Here is a 24568-nt window from a genome sequence, read left to right as displayed (position 1 = left end):
CAGTGTATTGAAATATCAAAAGTAGAAAGCACACCGTTTTATGTGGCCTTTTCAGACATTACAGAAGCCTATGACAACGTAGACCGCAATATTTTGTGGGATATTATGGAAGGGGAAGGCTTAGATGACGATTGTCTACAGCTTTTGAAAGAGATTTACCTGGAAAATATCCGTTTGCGTAAATGGGAAGGGACGAGGAGCGAGGAGAAAGTTTATATCAACAAGGGACTGAGGCAGGGGTGCCCTTTATCCCCACTGCTGTTTATGATGAACATGGTGAGGATGGAAAGGGCGCTAGAAGGAAGTAATATCGGCTTAAATCTCTCATACAAACAGGCGGATACAGTAGTAGAGCAGCAGCTTTCAGGTATATTTTACGCGGACGACATTCTGTCGCTAGCTAACAAGCAAATGATTTGCAATGTCTGGCTAATAATATCTGTGGACAGGAAGGCAACAATTTAGGTTTGAAATTTAGTGTTAGAAAATAAGGTGTTATGGTATTCAATGAAAACATTGAACAGACAGTGACGCTACAGAACCAGAAAATACCTCGGGTAACAGAATATAAGTACCTTGGTATATGGACGAACGAAGGCAACAGATATATGGAAACACGGGAAAAATCAACAATCCCGAAGGGGAAGACAAAGGCAGCCATAATGAAGCACAGAGTGCGATATGGGGATACTATAGGCACGAGGTCCTCCGAGGTACGTGGAAAGGTGTAATGGCTCCAGGACTTACTTTTGGAAATGCGGTTGCTAGCTTTATATCCGGGGGTACAATCAGGACTCGATGGGAACCAAAGGTCAGTGGGTCGCCTCGCATTGGGCGCTCACGGAAAGACTACAAATGAAGCTGTGCAGGGTGCTATGGTCTGGACTAGTTTTGAAGTGAGGGAAGCTCGCACTAAAAATGAGTATGAAGAACGACTGAGGAATAGGAAAGAAGGCTGGGAGAGTGTTGAGCTACCTGTACAGGAAAAAATATTGATGCACAATGGAGGAAAAGAACTAGGAAGCTTACTAGCAAGTATGCGGCCTGCAGGGTGGGCAACACAGCCACAAACAACGTCAAGCGGAAAATCAGACAGGCTGAAATAATGTCATGGGTGGCGGCAATGGAAAAGAAACCTGCAATGAGTAACTACTTAACAGGAAAAAAACGAGGTCCGGAAAGAAACCACTTATGATAACTGAAAGGGAAGCTCATTACTTTTCGAAACGAGATCGGGGTGCCTTAGAACACGCATCTATAAAGCGAGATATAAGAAAGAAGCATGTTCGCTGCGGTAAAGCTAGGGAAACTATAGATCATGTTTATTAGAATGTGAAGAAGTCTACGCAGCGGTAGATTTAGGCACCACTAGCCTGCTTGCAGCCCTTGGGTTCAGCGAGAGCAGTGGAAAAGTAAACATGTCCGCAATAGGAATTAGCAAGAGGCAATTGGAGGATTGGCGGGAGAAAAGTATATAGGCAAACGACAAAAAACGGTGATGTATAAAAGCACAGTTTGCAATAGGAGATCAGAAAATTTGGTTGTGCGAGTGCATAGTGTTTTTTTATTGTTTAACCTAGGTAGGGCATTTGGCAGTATAATAGCAAGAGATTGGTGGCGCGAACCACCACCCCGTTCCGAACGGGACGCTCAAAACATACATACATACATACATACATACATACATACATACATACATACATACATACATACATACATACATACATACATGCATACATGCATACATGCATACATACATACATACATACATACATACATACATACATACATACATACATACATACATACATACATACATACATACATAAATACATACATGCATACATACATGCATGCATACATACATACATACATACATACATACATACATACATACATACATACATACATACATACATACATACATACATACATACATACATACATACATACATATCCATCCAGCGCGCAAACCATACCAAGCGCAGATCTTAAATGCAACGGTATTCAAAATATGCAAAGCGACGTGGTTCGACCAATTTTGCAAGAGTTCCGTCCTGTTTTATATTGATCCGCGTATTGAATTCAACTTTCCGTTAGCGTTACATAGAAACATAGGAAGTCTTATAAATGGCATAACCGGCAATGCGCAGCCTACACAAAACACTCGTTACACAGAACTGTCCGATCTGAAATTCCTCAGTGTGATTGTGGCTTTGTACACGAAGACACGAATCACGTTCTTCTAGAATGCCCGCACCACGACACACCAAGACTCCGACTTAAATCGTAATTACCGGCTTTAGAGCATGGTCCTCTAAATTCAAGAAATTATATTAGGTGCATCACCAAGAAGAGCTATGCAGATGTGCGCTTTAATAGCATTAAACACATTTCTGGAAGACAGCGGAATAATTGGCCGTTATTAAGGCCCGGAAGAAATGTTTCTGAGATAATTTTTTTTTTTTATTGTCAAGGTGTACATGTGATACTATCATAGTTAGAAACGTTGCTTGAGTGTTTATTTGTTGTGTTACACCGCTGTTCGCGTTATTGCTTTAAGTACGTTTTTGTAACCTCGACTTGTTATTTTCTCTTCCATGTGACAATGCAACATTGTCATATCTTGTTATATGCTGTGTGTTGCTACTGTATGCTGTGTGTATCATATGCATGGCCCAAGCAGTAGCGGACGCGGCATTTGTGCGCGAACCATCTTATATCACGACAATAAAAAAAGAACGAAGGAAAAACGGCGCACGGCCGAAAACCTCTAAGCATACGTAGAGATATTGAGGAGACAATAACAACATAATCGGTTATTATTTGACTCAGCGGCAACAAAAGTAAGTCAGTGTTAGTAAGGACCTCTGGTGTCGAGCAAAACACGATGACCCTTCGAAGTCAATGACTTCCTTTTTACCCGAGAACCGTGCACAGAGACGAAATTATTTTTCAACACTCGTTTTCCTTACACGATAACATGGATCTCTGCTTACCTGCCACTTATTACGTGCAGCTCTTCCTGATAATCAGCATGACATATAACACACTATATCACCAATTACACACCCACCTCAACGTAAATTTCTAATCGCATTAACGTCGCCACGCATCTCCAAAAGATGGATGCGTCGCCATTATTTCCTTAAAGACAAGCTTTCTTCGCCCCTTCCTTCTACTTTCCTTCTACTGCTGCTGCTTCTGTCCGGTACATCGCGTCAGGGCATGAAGGGGAGGGGGAGGAAGGGGGGTTAAGAGCGTTTTAATACATGACAGGAGCGCGCCAGAGAGGAAAGGCGACGCGAGAAACTCCTTTGTACCTTTTCACTTCACCGAATGTGCACAATGCCCTCGGCGTCGCCACATTAGCCTCTTGACAGCCGCAATTATCCGTGATTCCCGCCGCAAAAGCATTGAAAGAATAGCGGCGTTTAGCTTTCTGCTATCGTGAAAGTTGAGAGGGACGCAAGGTAGATTGCTGCAGAGGTGGACTGATAATGGTTAGAAATGATGCCGTCGCGAAACGCGTTAATCACAGCCTTGACCGCTCTTCGCTCGCGGTTCCCATACGATAGGGGTGGAGAGGGGATCGGGAAAAGGTGACGTGTAAGGAGAGGAAACGCTGCTACTCGACATCCGGTTGCGGGGAAACTGGATAAACTTAAGTTCAAATTAACGTACGGTACGCTACTGCTATTTGTGAAAAATAAACAAATGCAAATATGTGGAGCGGACGACTTAGGGAGGATGTGACGAAGCATCGCCGCATCAAAGAGCACCGTAGGGCCTAGGCCACGCTACTGAAGCCGTCACACATAATATCAACACTTCTTTGCCAACCGCGGTACATTTGCGGACCCGGGGATCGAATCCCGGTCGCGGAGGTTGCATTTCGATGTGGACGAAATGCAAAAATGCCCGTGTCCCGTGGATAGGGGGCACGCCAAAGATCCCCTGCAGGAAGTCAAAATTAAACCGGCGTCACCCAGTAAAGCGTGTACGCTTCATAATCAAATCATGGTTTTGACTCATAAAACCTCAGAATTCATTCAGCTTTGCGGCTATGACAATGTTTGAGGTCGCGGACCTGATCCCGACCGCGGATGCCGCATTTCGATGGGTGGAAACTAAATTAAAGAAAAAGAACTCTCCTGCACTTAGCTTAAGGAACACTTTAAAGAACACTACGGTGTCGAACGTAATCCGAAGTCCGCCACTACGGTGTGCTTCCGAATCCGATTGTAGTTTTTGCACGTACAAGCGCATATTTCAATTAAAACCTAATATTTCTGCCAGCATGCGATGTGCAATGTGGAGCAATGAATATGCTCAACCATCTCAAATGTTATAGAGTATGGCGCACAACAACCTTGAATCAAACTCCTCCCCTTGTGTGTTCTGTGTGATGCGCAAACAGTCAGCAGTGGCGCACGCGAGGTAACGTGTAACATGAACTCCCAACTTTTGTATTGAACTAAACGTTGAGGAAATGAAACATTCGCCGTCAACATCACCGCTAATTATCGTCAACCGAATCAAACAGCACAGAAAGCTTCGCTTAAATCGATACCGCGGCGAAATGCTGTAGGCAGCATCTTCGCGAAAGTGGTTGAAGTAACCACTTCCTCATGGTCCATTTGGTAAAAACAGTTTTTGTTGAACTAAACACAACGATAAAGATGTTTAAGATGCGGGCGACTAACCCCAGCGCGGAAGACTCGTTCTTCTGACCTCGTCTTGTTGTCCACGACTGGGGGTACACTTTTATTGTTCGCCCCTTTTTTTTCGTTATTTTATTACTTACTTTATTATTTATTTTATCACCCCCTATATTGTTTAGGAGCAGCAAGAGAATGGTGGCGAGGCCTCGTTTATTCACTGGTTACGCGACTTTGTCGGTTCTACCCATTTTCTCCCTCCCCTCACCATCCTGTCTTCCAGTCTATCTAGCTTCCGTCTGGTCTTACACATTAGCAAAAAGGCAGGCGCTGCTTTTGCGAGAGATCACGGTGAATTACAGCTTTCAAACGCTAATGTGGTATACCATCCCTCCCGGGGAGCTCGAGATGGTATTTTGCACATTGGACACGGTGCAAAGTTCAGAAGCGTTTCTCGCGTCTCCTTTATTCTCTGTCCTCCATGCTCTTTCCGGGAATATACGTTCTCTGAACCACCACGACTAAGCCTGCAAAACAGCAGCACATTGACCTAGAAGTGTGGTGTCGAGGCGGTCACAGCTTCTCCAAACGGAGAAAGGGGGGGAGAGGGGTATATGTTCGTCCAGTATGTCAGAACAAAGGAAAAATTCGACACAAGCTTTTCGGCCTCCTGCGTTCGAGGGAGGGGAGTAAATCGTAGAAGTAGGACACGCCCATGTTGCAGAACCAACCAATCGTGGCCGATCACCCGTGGTGGGTTGAGCTATACACCCATGGGGTCCAATTGAAATCGAACCCGTGAGTGGGCACGTGCTAAATACTTTCGAGCACGCCATAAGACAAGTCGCTGCACAGCAAACGGCAGCTACTCGACCGTCACAGATCAGCTGAAGTCGCGCTCCCTACGATAGAGTCCACCGACTCCGCTTGTGCCTCGAGTATGGCGTCGTCGGGCCTTCCTTCTACCTCCGCTGCTGCTGGATTCGACCCTAGACTCTACGGCTACGTGATGCTTATTGCAGACCGTTCCAAGCTGTCGACGAGCACCAGCTTCAACGACGATAGCAGCAGCAGCAGCAGCAGCGACGACAGCTGCAGCTGCAATAGCAGCAGCAGCAGTAGTAGCAGCAGTAGTAGCAGCAGTAGCAGCAGCAGCAGCAGTAGTAGCAGCAGCTCCTCAAGCAGCGACAGCGACGTCGTGCCGACCGGCGCCTCCCAGTCGAACGACATCGAAAGCGTGCCGTCCACCTTCGGCGCCGCAGCCGTCTTCGTTAGGAGCGAGCCACCGGCCGGAGCGTCCCAGTCAAAGGACATCGAAAGCGTGCCATCCACCTCCGGCGCCGCAGCCGTCTTCGTTAGGAGCGAGCCACCGGCCGGAGCGTCCCAGTCAAAGGACATCGAAAGCGTGCCATCCACCTCCGGCGCCGCAGCCGTCTTCGTTAGGAGCGAGCCACCGGCCGGAGCGTCCCAGTCAAAGGACATCGAAAGCGTGCCATCCACCTCCGGCGCCGCAGCCGTCTTCGTTAGGAGCCAGCGACAGATCTATATACAGCCGAACCTCGTCCGTCCGGCGGACTTTCCTAGTGACCACCCGGACCAATTTCACGACTGGAGCGCTTGGCCCCAGTTCCCTCCCAAGAAGAAAGCGGACCCACAGCGAGCGATCTTGGAGAGACTGCCGGCCATGCTTCCCCATGTGACGCTCGTCAACCAGCACGAGTTCCTGCTGCGTAGGATGGAACTGCGGATACACACACTGGGCAGGCGAGTGTTTTTTACAGCCGACGTGTTTTCGCGCCGTAGTGCACGGGGTGATCTCAAAATGGTTCGCTTTCAGAAGCGTTGCAATATCGCACTCCACAGGGCAGCGTGCCGGCTTCCGTTGTTGGCATGAGCGTTCCGAACACGCATTAGCGTCCCTGCCGAGAAGCCTCACATGCCAAATCGCGGTGTACATGCTGGTCTGAGAAAAAAAAAGCAGTGGGAAGTAATCATGCGAACGATAATCACTCTCATTTTGCGAAGGCATCCATGCAGTTTAAACCGATTCAGCAGTGCTGAGAGCAAGCTGGTTGAGTCGCCCACGTTCGTGCCTACAGGCAGCGCGTAATTCAGATACTAGGAACAAGCACCTATGCGGCGAACCACGTATATTGCTTTCTGTTCATGTCTTTCTCGCTATGGCATCGTGCAATCATCGTGTTTTAGCTGCTCGTTTCGACACGTGCTTGCGTACCCATCACGTGGCAACGGTGTTCTTCAAAAATGACCTTGCCTCGTCCCTCGCATGCAGGTTCATGAAGCCAGCGCCTGAATTTCGGATTACAAACTTGGTGGATGAGTGGCAGTACACGGCCTGGCTTACCTTCACGGATTCTACTGGGCGCCAATGCGGTGAGTGTGAGCCAGACGCTATCATCGTCGGCCTTTTCTTTACATTTTTGTGTTTGTCTATTTTTTGGCGAAGTGAATATAAGCCCTAAAGTGTATCCTTGCACTTTCGCAGTTGGTCAGTACAGCCACCCGGATTCGCCGCGGCCCGGTTCCTGGTTGAACGGCCGGGTGCTGTCTTTTTCCAAGCTCAAGCTCTTCTCCAACAAGAAAAAGATCCCGAACCCGCCTCCGGTAAGAGTTCGTTCGCCGCTTCATCATTTTAGTCGCGATTGCTAGTTAGGTCACCGTTCGTAAGGTGCACAATACTTAGCGAGTTTGAAGAAGCCTACGCTTTGCACTAACACCCCGGTCACAAGGCCCTCGGTTTTACCTAGCTCTAGTGCCGTAAATATTCAGTTCTAGTGCTGTGTGCGATCGTTCAAAGCTGACCCAGCGACATTTGGTCCACGCGACCTGCCGGAAAGAGAAATACGCAAGTGTGGATAGAAATTCTTTGCTTGGAAGGAAGGCCTACTTCAATCTCTGGCCGCACTGACATTTGACGAAGATCTGCAATAGGCTGCACCTACCAAGGTGTATAGTTTATTCGTAGGACGGAGGAGCGCGCTTTGATGAACTTTTTTTTTCGGAAGGCTTTAAGGGGTCTCTAGACACCTCGCCTGGAAATTTGACCAAGGCTATGGTATGCGGGCGACGATGCCTTTCAATGAATACTAATCCGGAAGACTTCCTTAAAATTCCTCCTCGAATTCTTTGTTTACGCGGTGCGCTTGTGGTCATCATTCGCGAACAGGACGGGTGCGACCACTGGTATCTCAACGTCCTCGTCGCCCGACGCGACCACAGCGTCGTCTGCTACGGAGGGCACCATTTTCCACAACGCGTTGACGCAAAACGGTCTGTCTGTACATACAGACGTTCGTGCATGTAGTAACCGCCGCCGAAGCGACCGCAGAATATATGCCACTTACTGGTTTTTGACTTTCTTTGCCAATTTAAAATTGTAATTCCTAGTTAAATCGCGAACAGCGTGCTGGAAATCATGGTAATTTCATTTGCAACGTCTCAGGACCACATTCCCGTCAGTTGTCAACCCCTTTCAACGTATCATTCATCTTGAGACTCGGAAAAAGCTTACAACTGTAGAACGAAGGGTCTCCGATACGATTTTCGTGGAACCGATAAGAGTTCCGCCTGTGGTACAGAACGCTTTCCCTTTGGAATTCAGTGTTGCAACTCCTTTCTTCGCAAGCTGTAGCAGACTATCGATCCTCGTGCATTTCCAGGTAGAAGCGCGCTACTGTGTTAAAGAAACTTCTACACATATTGCATTTGTGCATTCCTTTTAGAAGGCGCACAAATTAGTGTGTATTCGTGTGCCATTGAAAATACCCTAATGAAAGCGGCATTGCTCCAAGCGCTCTCGTTGACCCCGTGTGGAAAGCCAGTCACATCTCGATCTCTCGTATGAGTCACATCGCTTACTCATTCCACGTAGACTGGGCAGAGACGGATGTAAAGGGGCGGAGCGATGCCACTGCGATATGCTGCAACGCAGATGTTTAAAACCTAATATTAGGCGCGTTACGCAGCACACTTGGATTTGCGTCATGGTGACCGCAATGATGACCGGCCCTACCGAGTGATTGCGAATTTGCACAAAAATAATTTCGTGCTCCCTTTAAAGGCACAACAAAGATAAAAAATCTGAGCTGCAATAGAAAATTTCGTTTCCGTAATTTAAAAGAAAAACCGTGTCATGCGAGGGGACCAGAAAAGACGCCAAAGAGTAAAACCGGCGTCGACAACGCATTGAACTTTCCTAACCAGATTTGAATTTCAAAATTAAGTTTGACGGCATCTGCTTGAGCCTAGATTTTATCGGTAAAGGTAGACTACATTATATTGTAGAACAGCCTAAAAATGAACTTCAGGAGTTTCAACATCTTTTAGTTAACCGCAGCCGCCGAAACGTGTAAAAATATTTTGAAAATTTTGGCGTCACTGACTGCAGGGGCTCCGGCACGACATTCAGAAAGGGAAACATCAACAATGTTTTCTCTTATATAAACCAATCTAATGCGGCGAAAGTAAAGTTTTGAGAGAATATATTACCACTTTAAACTTATTTGCTTTTAAAGACGGGCGGCCGACTTTATACCTCTTGCACGATGATTCGTGCAGATATCGTAACGCTTTACAAGAAATATTCGCTAATCCTAGAACTCTTAGTGTCAGATAATTTACATATCTCCTCAACTGAGGACCGTAGATAAGCGTGGCTCCCCCTAATATTTCGCAAATGTCCATGTGTCGCCTCGGTGTCGCGCCTAAATGGAGCATGTTGTGTAATGCATAGCAGTTGTCTGGAGTTGCACAAGTTTAGTGGTCATCGAATATTCCGTGGGCATAATTCTCATCGTTTATGCCTCCGAATTCAAAAGTTCCAAGGAACACACTCTCCCTCCCTCGCCTTAATTTGCGTGCAATTCGTGATAAATCTTTGATATGTTGCCGAAATCAGTTGAATATAGTCATACTTCTTTCACTGTCTTTTCTAATATAAATGCACGAAGTATAAATTTTTCACATCAGTGATAAAATTCGTATCACAGAGGGATAAGAAGCTGTAAAGACTTGCGAAGCCAGATCGCTGTTGATTACGAATTCACGTATTTCCGTGAAATCACTACGGAGGCGACCGTAGACTTCCGCGGGACATTCAAGCAGCATTCAGAAAGTGCATGCCGGGAATGAAACCGGCATTCCTTTTAGTCTTCCTGGACGGGCAACCTTCGTCACCGAATCGGAACGCTAATAGCGCTCTCATAATTATTACAAACTGGTACGTCATCAGTACTTGGCAGCCATCGATTCCTTGTTTTCGTTGTCAACGGTCAGCTCAGCGGAACAGAGCGCGTAGTTGCCGGGGCTCGCCGACGGTTCCGCGACATGCTTCGGCTTCCCACGTACACATTCTTCTTGCATTTTGCAGCGTCGATATATACATTCAATAATGATTTTTGTAGGACTTGAACGCCTGTTGACTATGTCGTTTAAAAGGCCTGACAGAAATATTTAGCGCAATGTGAAATTCTAGAATCTCGAGCCGCTTAAATTTTTGTCTAAAGGGTTAGATCTGCCTGAAGGACCAGTCCCGTTACCTGTAGGGTGTGGTGCTCCCTTAAATTTCAGCTGAAGTTCCTGCACCAGCTTAACATCAAGTCATGGCGTAGGATGGTGTCCTGCTCAGGTGTATTTATTTATTTTTATCGGTAAACTGGGCTTACACTGCATTGTACAACAATGCAAAGCACGCAGCGCTCCCTGCATACATTTCACGATTAAGATTATTGCTGCGCAAGCTGCCACAGAGATGACAGCATGCGACATGAGGAGCGACGTTCCTAACCTTTTGCATTTAAAAGAACCAGACCAACAAATGATTTCAGTGTTGTTGCAGCACCGCTATAAGGGCAGCGTGCTGACACAATTTCCATTATTCTAAAGCAATAAAGTGTCGCATAACCCCCTCAGTAGTTGCAGTGGTGGTTTTCAACAGCTTCACTAGACATACACTTTTGCAAGGCTGGGACGGCGAGTCAATTTGTTTGTAAATATGTGTCGTACGTATAGCGAAAAATGAGCATGCAACCTGTTCCCTAGACCAAGGCCTTTGCTTCCCCACTCCAAACTAAAAGCTCAACACCAGAAACTGCCCTCCTTTCTCTTTCAGATCACTCTGAGGTGTTACCGCACTTACCATATCCAAGTGAATGTTGGGATTGTGGACGATGACGGACACATCGTCAGCGAATCCGTCGTCCGGCAATCTGTTGGTGCCGACTTCATTGCCGTCACCAGCAGCATTTTAAGGTGGGTGTTGTGCTTTGCATGCTGGCTGGCTCTTTTGCAAACCTCTGTATTTCACTCTCCTCTTCTTTCTCTCTCTCTTTCCTTTCTACAGCTGATGAAACCACGCTCAAAATATTATTGTCATGTTATTTTTTTCTTTTTTGCTTTTATTTTCAGGCATCCAGTCAACAGGAGTACAAGACACGCACGCTAAATGAAGTTCGCAAGGCTGTTTGTGTAATAACAGTAATAAAGAAATATTTATTTGTGAGTACAAACAGGCCCTTTCTCTTTTTTTTCCTTGTTTATTGACATTTTACAGTAAAACCAAGACAAACAATGCAATGGTGGATGTGGCTACTGAGGAACAGAAAAATAGACCTGCTGCACACATGGCGATGCTGCAGGTCAGTGTCGCCCTGAAAAGAAAGAAAACAAAGTGGAAGCGGTCTCTGCGTATAAATAAGAACACCCTATACCATTGCATACCTCAGAGAATAACGGGCACGTACCCAGGGGTTGGAGGGGCCCGAAATTAAGCGGCATGTCCCCCCACCCCTCACCGCCTCGCCCATGTTAAAGCACCGCGAAATCAAACGTGAGACTTGACAGCTGTTAGGGGGTCAACATTTTGCTGCCTTTTTCACTCCGTTTGGATGGCGATAGTTATCCGCATCTCCTGAGGTGTGAAGGCCGGCTTTCTCATCGATTCGGTGCCCGCGCGATTAACTCAAGAAGCGTTCAGTTGTCGCCATCTATTGAACGCTCACGCGCATCGATGTTGCTTCGTTAGTTCAACCTTCTTTGTTTTAACTGATCCAGGGACCAGGCAAGGGATTCGGTTCGTGGTAGATTGGTCTGTACGCTCGTGAAACAAATTGCAGCGGGAGAAAACACCAGCTGCGCTTAACTTTTCTTTTCGCTTCACTATTTCCTCGAGCGACTGCTCGCCGCGACGTTGGCAGACTCTCAGAACCGTATACCCGCGATATATGGGTTAGATAAAGTGGAAAATAAAATAATGCGAGGCAGCGTCCATCATAAAACCATGCAATAAACCTTCAACCTATAAGCAATATGACTGTCAGCCGTTACCTAGTCTGGTTTTCCCTAATTGTACAGCACTTTTCGTGCAACGGCAACTGGAAACATGAGTGGCAAGGAGTTGAGAAATTAAGTGATATACTAAGGCAGAGAGACAAGGCAACAGCCAAACAGGAAGGAAAAGCGAAAAGTAAGAAATTTAACAAATATTTATGGATCAACATCTATTTACTTAACAAGAAAGTAGAGAAAATTGCGCCGGAAGTGAGAATAATTCAGTGTATATTGAATCACGCTTCTACAGGCATCAGTCGAGCCACATGACATAGCTACTTCTCTGCTGTGCTTATGTGGGTGTTTTTCTAACCTTCCGCGGTGGGCGCAGCGCGTCTAAAACCGCCACGTCCTGTGCTGTACGCGGTTGTACGGGACTGGCGGCAACGTACCGTTACGCAACTTACCAAATAGCAATATGAGTCGGTTTTGGCGCTTAACTTGGTAGATCAGTACACAAGGCTATCCAAAAGAATTGTAATTGTTCCGCAAATAATTATTTCCGTATAATTCTTCCAGAGCTGATTAAAAAAACTCGACTATAGTCGGATACAACTCAACTATATATATGCTGTGAAGCCCCGCCCAAGCCCTCATAACCGCCAGCCACTGCGTTTAAAAGTGCGTTTAAAACTGGTGGCCACGCATCGTTATACTACTTCCCAAATAACAATATAAGTCGGTTTGGGTGCTTAACTTGGCAGATCAGTAAACAAGGGATCCAAAAGAATTGTGATTGTTCCGCAAATAATTATTTCGGTATAATTCTTCCAGAGCTGACTAAAAAAACTCGACTATAGTCGGATACAACTCAACTATATATATGCTGTGAAGCCCCGCCCAAGCCCTCATAACCGCCAGCCACTGCGTTTAAAAGTGCGTTTAAAACTGGTGGCCACGCATCGTTATACAACTTCCCAAATAACAATATGAGTCTGTTTAGGTGCTTAACTTGGCAGATCAGTAAACAAGGGATCCAAAAGAATTGTGATTGTTCCGCAAATAAATATTTCTCTATAATTCTTCCAGAGCCGATTAAAAAACGCGACTATAGTCTCATGCAACTTAATTCTGCACGGAAGTCCCGCCCACGCCCTTATAACAGCCAGCCACGGTTCCTCCGCGAGGCTGCAAATAATTCATACTTCAAAAGGTTTCCTGTTACCCAAATAAGGCGGTAACTACAAAAATAATTATTAGCGCGTAATTTTATGTTTTCCCTCGTCTATTCTAGTGCAATGGCGAAAGCCTAATTCTTCATTGAACTGAAATAATATGCTTGCTTCGCAGCAACTATTTACTGTCAAGTTTCACTTCAATGGGAAGTGAAGTTTCATGAGTAAAACGGGTTCAGCAGTCAAATGAACAGTACCGGAGAATTTTGAAGAGTGAAATGCCCAGACTTCATACATTTTGTCCATGTCTTCTGCACACCTCATTGCTTCCACCGATGAAAAGGCTGTTAAAAAAAAGGAGACTCTCCGGAGGTATCAAGTACGACGCCATATTGAAAGGGCCACACGACGACGATTTTGTTTGCTTCTGTGATTGGCTGGCAGACTAACAAAACCCTGCGCGGTCCGTGTGCCTTGGTTGTCAACTGCTGTTTTTTTAAGGTGCATTCTACTATAGTAATCGTTCTTTTACGCTTCTTTTCTGCGTGAGTCCATTTGACGTGGTGCCTTGTTCGCCAAGTAAAGGAGAGGGTGTATCTCACAGGCGTACCTGCAATATACACCTTATTTCATTTATCTTTTGCGGGTTTACGCATCTTTATAGTGAAGGGTGGGCGTTATTCACATTTCTATTACTAAAGGTACCAGGGTGTCTTCCAAGTTGACATTTCCAAATTCCCTGTGTTTTCCAGGTTTTCCCTGAGTGCCTTTGCAAAATTCCTTGAGTCACACAGAATTTTGTTTTAAGTCAAGACAGGCTGACACTATGTCGCCCGATGCTGTCACTCTCTAGTAAGCATGCTAAGAAATGACTTAATCCAGTTTGAATAGTAAGGAGTATCATTTCTATTATATTAAAAGAAATCTGTAGCGAGGAGTTATAGAGTAACTAAATATTTGAATATCGCAAAGTCAGTCATGCTACGCTTCTTAATTAAAAGGATTAAACCCCCCGCTCGAACTACATGCACAAGTTATTTATTAGCCTCAAGCATTTCAAGAAAGAAAAAAAATTATATATTTGAAGGTTGCTACCGACATGCCCTACATCAAGAGTCACCTAAAACATGGTAGTGCCTTCACTAAAACGATACTCTGTAATTATACATATCACTCAGAAGCAAAATGGAAGTAATTTAGTTTAACAGAACGTTCAATTTGCTGTAAGCTTAAAGTTCATGCTGCATTCCTTGCTACCACTGCGCAGAAATGGCAAAAATAGGTCACTTCTACAAATGTGCACGCCGTGACTGAAGGCGATATGAGCTACTTTTATCAATTTATAGCAAGCTCATTGGTGTGAGGCCCGAACTTTGTCACGAATGAGATCCTCAACAGCCGGTGTGTCAACCTCAACTCTCCTGACATACTCTCAGCCCGCGCATAACACCTCAGTATTGCATTTCACTGCTTTAGCGAGTTATTTTGGTTTGGATGAGGAACACCAGGGTCATCCAACAGTTTGTTTTTTGAGCTCAAGCTCCTTGGAAAAAGTGGCGGCAGGTTTCCTTTCCCGTTCATTCCTCAAGGCATAGGTCATTTCTGTTCTCGTCCTCCTAGTGCGCTTTCGCCCCACGGAGCATTCGAAGCATCCTCTTCGTCAGCTGTACAGTCAACGTCCGATTTTTCGTACTCCGTAAGGGCCGCGGAAACATCCGTGAAATCGAGCAGTCCGTAAAAATGAATGCATGTCTTTTACTGCCATTAAAGGCTCAAATCGCCACAGGAACATCCCAAAAGGCCTAGCATCATGCTTATTAGGCATATTGGTGCCCCTACTGGGACAGGAGATCGTGGATGTACGCGTGTATAATTAAAGGGCGCCTGAAACAGTTCGGACAAATTTTGTAGACGCGTAGGGTACAGCTTAAGTAGAACGTTCGCACCACAATTTAAGTGAAGCGTTACGTATTAACGGAGCTACAAACGATTACAATTTACGCTCCTACCGAGCCATGCTTTTCCTCCTCAACTCGTTCGCCGAGGGATCGGGGCTAAGCTCCGCCTTCACTGGTCCTGCGTCACGACGCGACGTCACATCGTCTACTTCCGGTTGTTTTGGAGCCCGCCCGCGCGAAACCTCTCCGCTAGCCGCTTGGCCGTCGAGCCCAAGAGAGAGCTATCGAAGCAGCGTGCGTTGCGAGCATTATGTCGCAGCGTCGAACGTGTCTGGTATTCCGATAACCACAGGCTAGCTGGGCGTTTCGACGGAACGGTGGAGGCATAAACTCAAGCTGATGAAGGAACTTTAGCGTAGACGTACGTGAGCTGCCTGACCAGTCTCCATGGTCCAGCCACCCTTTAGCGCATAGCTGAACCAGCCAAAGAAAGAGCTATTATTGCTCCTAACAAGTGTAAAACATTTTAAACGTTACAAAAAACAACGTGTTAACAATTACACTCCTGCGAAAAATTTACATCAGCAGCAAAGAATACATTTTATTACTGCTGCTGTGTGTGGTTGAGCTCTCTGCCACCAGGTGGCTGCACCCTGCAGACCACTCACATTTGCGCTTCTGTTCATCCTATGAAACGACACGCCAGGGGACACGGCCAGGCCCTGTCCACTTGCGCTTGCGTTTGCCCTAATACAGGACTCGCGAAACGCTATTGCGTTAGTAATCTTCCGGTGTAAAGTGACGGCTGCAATCGCGCAAATCCTGGCGCCGATCGGATAGCGGCAGTCCGATGCGCTGCAGCCAGTCCGCTCGTGTACTGGCTTAGAGAGGGATACGATGTCGCACCTTGACATATTAGGGAGTTTTAGAATAGGGGCCCCAATAGTTTGGGGCCCCAAAGAGCTTTGCGGGTGTTAGCGTTGGGACACGTAGGAGTGAAGAGATTTAGAATTGGGTTTTACGTTTGCGGATAGCGTCTTGCGCTGACAGCGCCACTACGGCGTCAAAGAAAAGCTATTAGAAATAATTAAATAAAATATACCATTGTATGATAGGAATAATAATTTTGACTTGCGTGTATTCGCGTTTAATTACAATTTAGAGGTTATTCTGTAAGCAGCAAACAGTTAGTTGCGCTTAGTTTTGAGCAAACCAACTTTACTAGCCTTCACCAGCCAAGCTTAGCCGTGTTAGGCCTACGAGCCATAAAATCCACAATCGAATTCAATATCAGTGGCGTCTAATGAGTTAATCTTCATAACACACGCTAGTTGAGAGAAAGCGATAACCGCAGTTACTTCTCCTAGCTTGCGAACCTCACGCGTTACCGCGAATCGAACCCGGTTTTGTGCTAGGGTGAGCCGTCGCTTCGATGGGTGCCGCCATGTTTGCCGACGCAAAACTTTTGGGGCCGCTATTTGGGCTCCCGCTAAATCGGTGAAATAGCGATCCCAACGCAAAACCCAAACGCAGTTTGCGTCTTGCGCATGCGCAGTGGCTTCGACGCTATTTCTTTGGGGCCCCAAAAGGTTTGGGGCCCCTATTCTAAAACTCTCTATTGCCAGTCGCTACGTTTGCAGTCCACAACGCAACATAGTCAAATCATAGCGCTCGCCAAAAGACAGACCGACGCTGACGGCGGAGCTCTCGTCAAAGATGGAGCCCGTTGTAACACAAGCAGGCGGCACTTGCTGTGTGCCCGAAGGGCTTAAGTGTACTGAAACATTTTCCTTGTGCATTCCCTTTATGCTACTTTCTTTTTATAAAAACAAATGAACTAACATTCCAACTATTACGAACATTATTTGTTTACCATAAAGTTGGTTAGATTATCGATCACGCGCCCTAGTCAGCCAATCGGATAGCTCGTCCCACTGACGTCATATGGGTGGTTTGCGTCATATGGGTAGGGGCGGCTTAAAATTCCGCCGAGCAGTTTGCTGCGATGGGCAGTGATGTGCATTTTTGAAACCTTACAATAAATTACACGCTTTACGCAGAGCACTTATATGCGTCAATTAATGATCAGAAGGACCTACTCCAACGACTCAGTACGTTAGTAGAAACTTGTCAAAATCGTTTCAGGGTCCATTTACGGAATAGATACTGTGTCCCATGACATTGCCCCTTCCCACACTTGCTATGCTTCGCCACCTAATATTTTTGTATTGAGGCAAAGCTGACGTTTGGAAACCGGCATTATGCAGCGCGTCGTACTTTCCGAGCTTCGAAGCCAATTGCGAGGACCACAAAGACGGAGTCAGTGCCACTGCTTACGGCGGCGAATTCTTTCAATGAAAAACACGGCGCCAAACGGCAAGAAGCTTTATAACGAACGTTGAAGCAGCTAGGCCTAGCGTTTGCCACGGTGGCGAGGTAATCAAAACGGCGGCAATCGTGGCTTTGATTAATGCCGTTTCGGACCTGCGGTCATGGCAAAAAGTCCGGAAAATCGGACCGCGAAGGGCTCTTGTGTCCGAAATTTCAGACGTTCTTCGACATTGATTCTATGGGGTACGTGATAGTGCCGCGGAGCCGTCGGGCGTCCGGAAAGTCGGCCACCGACTGTAAACTCCTCCAGCCGACGACACGGCGTCAAAAGACGAATCATTACGATCCCTCTCTGTTACGTGAGCAGAGCCAGCATTAGACCGATTTTCGTTCCCTTTCAATAAAATTACAGCTAATTTTCCCTGATAGAAGCACAAATTCCCTCAGCTTTCCCTGAGTATTTCCAGACTATTCAAAATCCCTGAGAATTCCCGGTTTTACCGGTTTTCCCGGTTGGTAGACACCCTGGATACAACCCCCCCCCCCCCCCCCCAATCATTTGCTTAGAAAAGTTACCTTGGGTTGGGACAGCTCCCTTACCAGGTTATCATGGTACATTTAAGAAGGAAATGGCGATAAGTTTTCACATGAAAAAATACAATTTATTGCATCCAATTCCCATTGCACCAAGCCTCATTTTGTCACGACAAACATCTGGCGCTTGCAGAGCACCTGCAGTATGGCGAGGCACAGCTTCCGAAGTTGGAAAGAAGGTTTCAAGATATGGGGGAGGGATTTGATCACTACCTATGGGCCGTTTTGATTTTTATTCTAATTCCCATGTCATGCTTTAGCGAATTAGACCCAAGTAAATGGTTGCATACTGAACTGAACTTGAAGTATGAAAAGAAACACGGAAAATGCTTACCATGCAGTGGTGAAGAGGGCCACTTAGTGGCGACTGTGGTGCTCCCTCTCCTTGTCTCGGTAGCGGTCCTCGTGGTAGCGGTCCCTTTCGCGGCTCCGGTCTCTGTAGTCCCGCTCACGGCTGCGCGACCGGTCACGCCTACTCGTCTTCTCTCGGCGTGACGATCGCTCTCGTGACCGGTCCCTCTCCCTGGAGTGCGGACGGTCCGTACTCCTGCGAAATTGCAAACACGCAAGCGGTGCACATGAGAAATTTAAAGTGACGGACTGGGATGCTTTCCGTAAGCTCAGAAAAGAGGATACTGGCGAATACGCCAGCTTCAGCGAACTCGTCGAGACACTCAGAGCAGATGTTGAAAAGGCTACAAAAACTATTCAAACCGAGCTCTAGGTTTCCAGGATGGACCCGCACCTCGCACATCTCTTGGAAGCTAAAGCCTCTATATTGAGGCGATGGAAAACACAAAGGCTTAACCGGAGGCTGCGAAAGAGGGTTGCCGCACTTAACAGGGAGATTGAACAGTACTGCACCGAGTTAGCTAGGCCACAATGGGATGAAATCTGTTGAGCAGTCGATGGGCGCATGCGCACAGGCGGAAAATGGAATCTCCTTAAACACATGCTAGATGACACGCAAACCAAAAGCAACCAAAGACAGACATTGTGCCGCCTCATTCACAGGCACAAACAAGAAGGAGGAACCGAACAAACGCTCTTAGACGAGGTAGCTAACAGATATCTCCCGCTAGGCGCAGCACACTCAGAGGAATATCCCAACATCGAATGTGACACGGTAAAGGAGCTCGATGACCCCTTCACGGAGTCCGAAATCAGAGCAGTACTTCACAACTTAAATAGCAGGTCGGCCTCAGGTCCGGACGGCATCTCAGACTGCTAAGGAACCTGGATGATAGATCAATTGAGCTGCTAACGAAAGAGGTCAACAAAACTTGGGAGAACGGGTGCGTCCCGGACGAGTGGAAAGCGGCCTCGGTTGTGCTTATCCCGAAACCGAGCAAGCCCCTAAACCTTGACAACCTAAGGCCGATATCGCTAACCTCTTGCGTAGGCAAGGTAGCGGAGCATGCGATCCTGCTCAGGATATCGGATTACATAGAACGCAACGAACTGTTCCCGCACAACATGGTCGGCTTCAGGCCCGGCCTTTCCACACAGGATGTAATGCTACTCCTTAATAAGCACATTTTCGATAACAGCACTAGGGATGTTAGGGGCATCTTAGCCCTTGACCTGACCAAGGCCTTTGACACTGTATCTCATCGATTTGTCCTGCCCATATCCTCCCCCATATCTTGAAACCTTCTTTCCAACTTCGGAAGCTGTGCCTCGCCATACTGCAGGTGCTCTGCAAGCGCCAGATGTTTGTCGTGACAAAATGAGGCTTGGTGCAATGGGAATTGGATGCAATAAATTGTATTTTTTCATGTGAAAACTTATCGCCATTTCCTTCTTAAATGTACCATGATAACCTGGTAAGGGAGCTGTCCCAACCCAAGGTAACTTTTCTAAGCAAATGATTGGGGGGGGGGGGGGGGGGTTGTATCCAGGGTGTCTACCAACCGGGAAAACCGGTAAAACCGGGAATTCTCGGGGATTTTGAATAGTCTGGAAATACTCAGGGAAAGCTCAGGGAATTTGTGCTTCTATCAGGGAAAATTAGCTGTAATTTTATTGAAAGGGAACGAAAGTCGCACTAATGCTGGCTCGCGTAACAGAGAGCGATCGTAATGATTCGTCTTTTGACGCCGTGTCGTCGGCTGGAGGAGTTTACAGTCGGTGGCCGACTTTCCGGACGCCCGACGGCTCCGCGGCACTATCACGTACCCCATAGAATCAATGTCGAAGAACGTCTGAAATTACGGACACAAGAGCCCTTCGCGGTCCGATTTTCCGGACTTTTTGCCATGACCGCAGGTCCGAAACGGCATTAATCAAAGCCACGATTGCCGCCGTTTTGATTACCTCGCCACCGTGGCAAACGCTAGGCCTAGCTGCTTCTACGTTCGTTATAAAGCTTCTTGCCGTTTGGCGCCGTGTTTTTCATTGAAAGAATTCGCCGCCGTAAGCAGTGGCACTGACTCCGTCTTTGTGGTCCTCGCAATTGGCTTCGAAGCTCGGAAAGTACGACGCGCTGCATAATGCCGGTTTCCAAAAGTCAGCTTTGCCTCAATACAAAAATATTAGGTGGCGAAGCATAGCAAGTGTGGGAAGGGGCAATGTCACGGGACACAGTATCTATTCCGTAAATGGACCCTGAAACGATTTTGACAAGTTTCTACTAACGTACTGAGTCGTTAGAGTAGGTCCTTCTGATCATTAATTGACGCATATAAGTGTTCTGCGTAAAGCGTGTAATTTATTGTAAGGTTTCAAAAATGCACATCACTGCCCATCGCAGCAAACTGCTCGGCGGAATTTTAAGCCGCCCCTACCCATATGACGCAAATCACCCATATGACGTCAGTGGGACGAGCTATCCGATTGGCTGACTAGGGCGCGTGATCGATAATCTAACCAACTTTATGGTAAACAAATAATGTTCGTAATAGTTGGAATGTTAGTTAATTTGTTTTTATAAAAAGAAAGTAGCATGAAGGGAATGCACAAGGAAAATGTTTCAGTACACTTAAGCCCTTCGGGCACACAGCAAGTGCCGCCTGCTTGTGTTACAACGGGCTCCATCTTTGACGAGAGCTCCGCCGTCAGTGTCGGTCTGTCTTTTCGCGAGCGCTATGATTTGACTATGTTGCGTTGTGGACTGCAAACGTAGCGACTGGCAATAGAGAGTTTTAGAATAGGGGCCCCAAACCTTTTGGGGCCCCAAAGAAATAGCGTCGAAGCCACTGCGCATGCGCAAGACGCAAACTGCGTTTGGGTTTTGCGTTGGGAACGCTATTTCACCGATTTAGCGGGAGCCCAAATAGCGGCCCCAAAAGTTTTGCGTCGGCAAACATGGCGGCACCCATCGAAGCGACGGCTCACCCTAGCACAAAACTGGGTTCGATTCGTGGTAACGCGTGAAGTTCGCAAGCTAGGAGAAGTAACTGCGGTTATCGCTTTCTCTCAACTAGCGTGTGTTATGAAGATTAACTCATTAGACGCCGCTGATATTGAATTCGTTTGTGGATTTTATGGCTCGTAGGCCTAACACGGCTAAGCTTGGCTGGTGAAGGCTGGTAAAGTTGGTTTGCTCAAAACTAAGCGCAACTAACTGTTTGCTGCTTACAGAATAACCTCTAAATTGTAATTAAACGCGAATACACGGAAGTCAAAATTATTATTCCTATCATACAATGGTATATTTTATTTAATTATTTCTAATAGCTTTTCTTTGACGCCGTAGTGGCGCTGTCAGCGCAAGACGCTATCCGCAAACGTAAAACCCAATTCTTAACCTCTTCACTCCTACGTGTCCCAACGCTAACACCCGCAAAGCTCTTTGGGGACCCAAACTATTGGGGCCCCTATTCTAAAACTCCCTAATATGTCAAGCTGCGACATCGTATCCCTCTGTAAGCCGGTACACGAGCGGACTGGCTGCAGCGCATCGGACTGCCGCTATCCGATCGGCGCCAGGATTTGCGCGATTGCAGCCGTCACTTTACACCGGAAGATTACTAACGCAATAGCGTTTCGCGAGTCCTGTATTAGGGCAAACGCAAGCGCAAGTGGACAAGGCCTGGCCGTGTCCCCTGGCGTGTCGTTTCATAGGATGATCAGAAGTGCAAATGTGAGTGGTCTGCAGGGTGCAGCCACCTGGTGGCAGAGAGCTCAACCACACACAGTAGCAGTAATAAAATGTATTCTTTGCTGCTGATGTAAATTTTTCGCAGGAGTGTAATTGTTAACACGTTGTTTTTTGTAACGTTTAAAATGTTTTACACTTGGTAGGAGCAATAATAGCTCTTTCTTTGGCTGGTTCAGCTACGCGCTAAAGGGTGGCTGGACCATGGAGACTGGTCAGGCAGCTCACGTACGTCTACGCTAAAGTTCCTTCATCAGCTTGAGTTTATGCCTCCACCGTTCCGTCGAAACGCCCAGCTAGCCTGTGGTTATCGGAATACCAGACACGTTCGACGCTGCGACATAATGCTCGCAACGCACGCTGCTTCGATAGCTCTCTCTTGGGGTCGACGGCCAAGCGGCTAGCGGAGAGGTTTCGCGCGGGCGGGCTCCAAAACAACCGGAAGTAGACGATGTGACGTCGCGTCGTGACGCAGGACCAGTGAAGGCGGAGCTTAGCCCCGATCCCTCGGCGAACGAGTTGAGGAGGAAAAGCATGGCTCGGTAGGAGGGTAAATTGTAATCGTTTGTAGCTCCATTAATACGTAACGCTTCACTTAAATTGTGGTGCGAACGTTCTACTTAAGCTGCACCCTACGCGTCTACAAAATTTGTCCCAACCGTTTCAGGGGCCCTTTAATTATTCACGCGTCCATCCACGATCTCCTGTCCCAGTAGGGGCACCAATATCCCTAATAAGCATGATGCTAGGCCTTTTGGGATGTTCCTGTGGCGATTTGAGCCTTTAATGGCAGTAAAAGACATGCATTCATTTTTACGGACTGCTCGATTTGACGGACGTTCTCGCGGCTTTTACGGAGGCCGAAAAATCGGACGTTGACTGTACAGCTGACGTAGAGGAAGCTTCGAATGGTCCATGGGGCGAAAGCGCACTAGGAGGACGAGAACAGAAATGACCTATGCCTTAAGGAATGAACGGGAAGGGAAGCCTGCCGCCACTTTTTTCAAGGAGCTTGAGCTCAAAAAACAAAGTGTTGGCTGAACTTGGTGTTCCTCATCCGAACCAAAATAAACTCGCCAAAGCAGTGAAATGCAATACTGAGGTGTCATGCGCGGGCTGAGAGTATGTCAGGAGAGTTGAGGTTGACACACCGGCTGTTGAGGATCTCATTTGTGACAAAGTTCGGGCCTCACACCTATGAGCTTGCTATAAATTGATAAAAGTAGCTCATATCGCCTTCAGTCACGGCGTGCACATTTGTAGACGCGACCTATGTTTGCCATTTCTGCAAAGTGGTAGCAAGGAATACAGCATGAACTCTAAGCTTACAGAAAATTGAACGTTCTGTTAACCTAAATTACCTCCATTTTGCTTCTGAGTGATATGTATAATTACAGAGTATCGCTTTGGTGAAGGCACTACCATGTTTTAGGTGACGCTTGATGTAGGGCATGTCGGTAGCAACCTTCAAATATATATATTTTTTTCTTTCTTGAAATGCTTGAGGCTAATAAATAACTTGTGCATGTAGTTAGAGCGGGGGGTTTAATCCTTTTTATGAAGAAGCGTAGCATGACTGACTTTGCGATATTCAAATATTTAGTTACTCTATAATGACTCATCATAAAATGCTCAAGTCATTCTATCACCTTGATTTGCTTTCAGTGGAGTCTCAAGCACCACCTATATTTCACACGTATGTATCGACAGTTGATCATAATTCGTGACTCGAGTGGATATTCGAAAACATTTGTTTATGTATGCATCTCATTTTTATTCATATTTGAGAATGTTCCACTCGATTTGCAATGAGTTGTACCATTTCTTTTCGAACTTATCTCATTCACTGTGCGTATTACTAACCCCTCGCTACAGATTTTCTTTAGTAGAAAATAAATGATACTCCTTACAATTCAAATTGGATTAAGTCATTTCTTAGCATGCTTACTATAGAGAGTGACAGCATCGGGCGACATAGTGTCAGCCTGTCTTGACGTAAAACGAAATTCTGTGTGACTCAGGGAATTTTGCAAAGGCACTCAGGGAAAACCTTGAAAACACAGGGAATTTGGAAATGACAACTTGGTAGGCACCCTGGTACCTCTAGTAATAGAAATGTGAATAACGCCAACCACTCACCATAGAGATGCGTAAACCCGCAAAAGATAATTGAAATAAGGTGTATCTTGCAGGTATACGCCTGTGAGATACACCTCTCCTTTACTTGGCGAACAAGCCACCACGTCAAATGGACTCACGCAGAAAAGAAGCGTAAGAGAACGATTACTATAGTAGAATACACCTTAAAAAAACAGCAGTTGGCATCCAAGGCACACGGAGCGCGCAGGGTTCTGTTAGTCTGCCAGCCAATCACAGAAGCAAACAAAATCGTCGTCGTGTGGCCTTTTCAAAATGGTGTCGCACTTGATACCTCCGGAGAGTCTGCTTTTTTTTTAACAGCCTTTTCATCGGTGGAAGCAATGAGGTGTGCAGAAGACATGGACAAAATGTATGAAGTCTGGG

The 24568-nt window shown here is 46.5% G+C and overlaps 1 protein-coding gene across 1 annotated transcript in view; it reads left to right on the top strand.

Moving 5' to 3' along the window:
• Positions 1–6332: 6332 nt before the first annotated feature.
• Positions 6333–24568, top strand: part of LOC142579665 (uncharacterized) — a 238284-nt gene continuing 220048 nt past the window's right edge. Inside the window, exons 1-2 of the mRNA XM_075690094.1 lie at positions 6333–6425; positions 6955–7055. Of these exons, the coding sequence (XP_075546209.1) occupies positions 6346–6425; positions 6955–7055 (181 nt within the window). The 5' untranslated portion in view covers positions 6333–6345. The remainder of the gene's footprint in view (positions 6426–6954; positions 7056–24568) is intronic.

Source organism: Dermacentor variabilis, chromosome 4, assembly GCF_050947875.1.
Source record: "Dermacentor variabilis isolate Ectoservices chromosome 4, ASM5094787v1, whole genome shotgun sequence".
NCBI lineage: Eukaryota > Metazoa > Arthropoda > Arachnida > Ixodida > Ixodidae > Dermacentor > Dermacentor variabilis.
The sequence above is the reverse complement of the archived record's forward strand: the minus strand, read 5'-3'. Positions and strand labels throughout refer to the sequence as shown.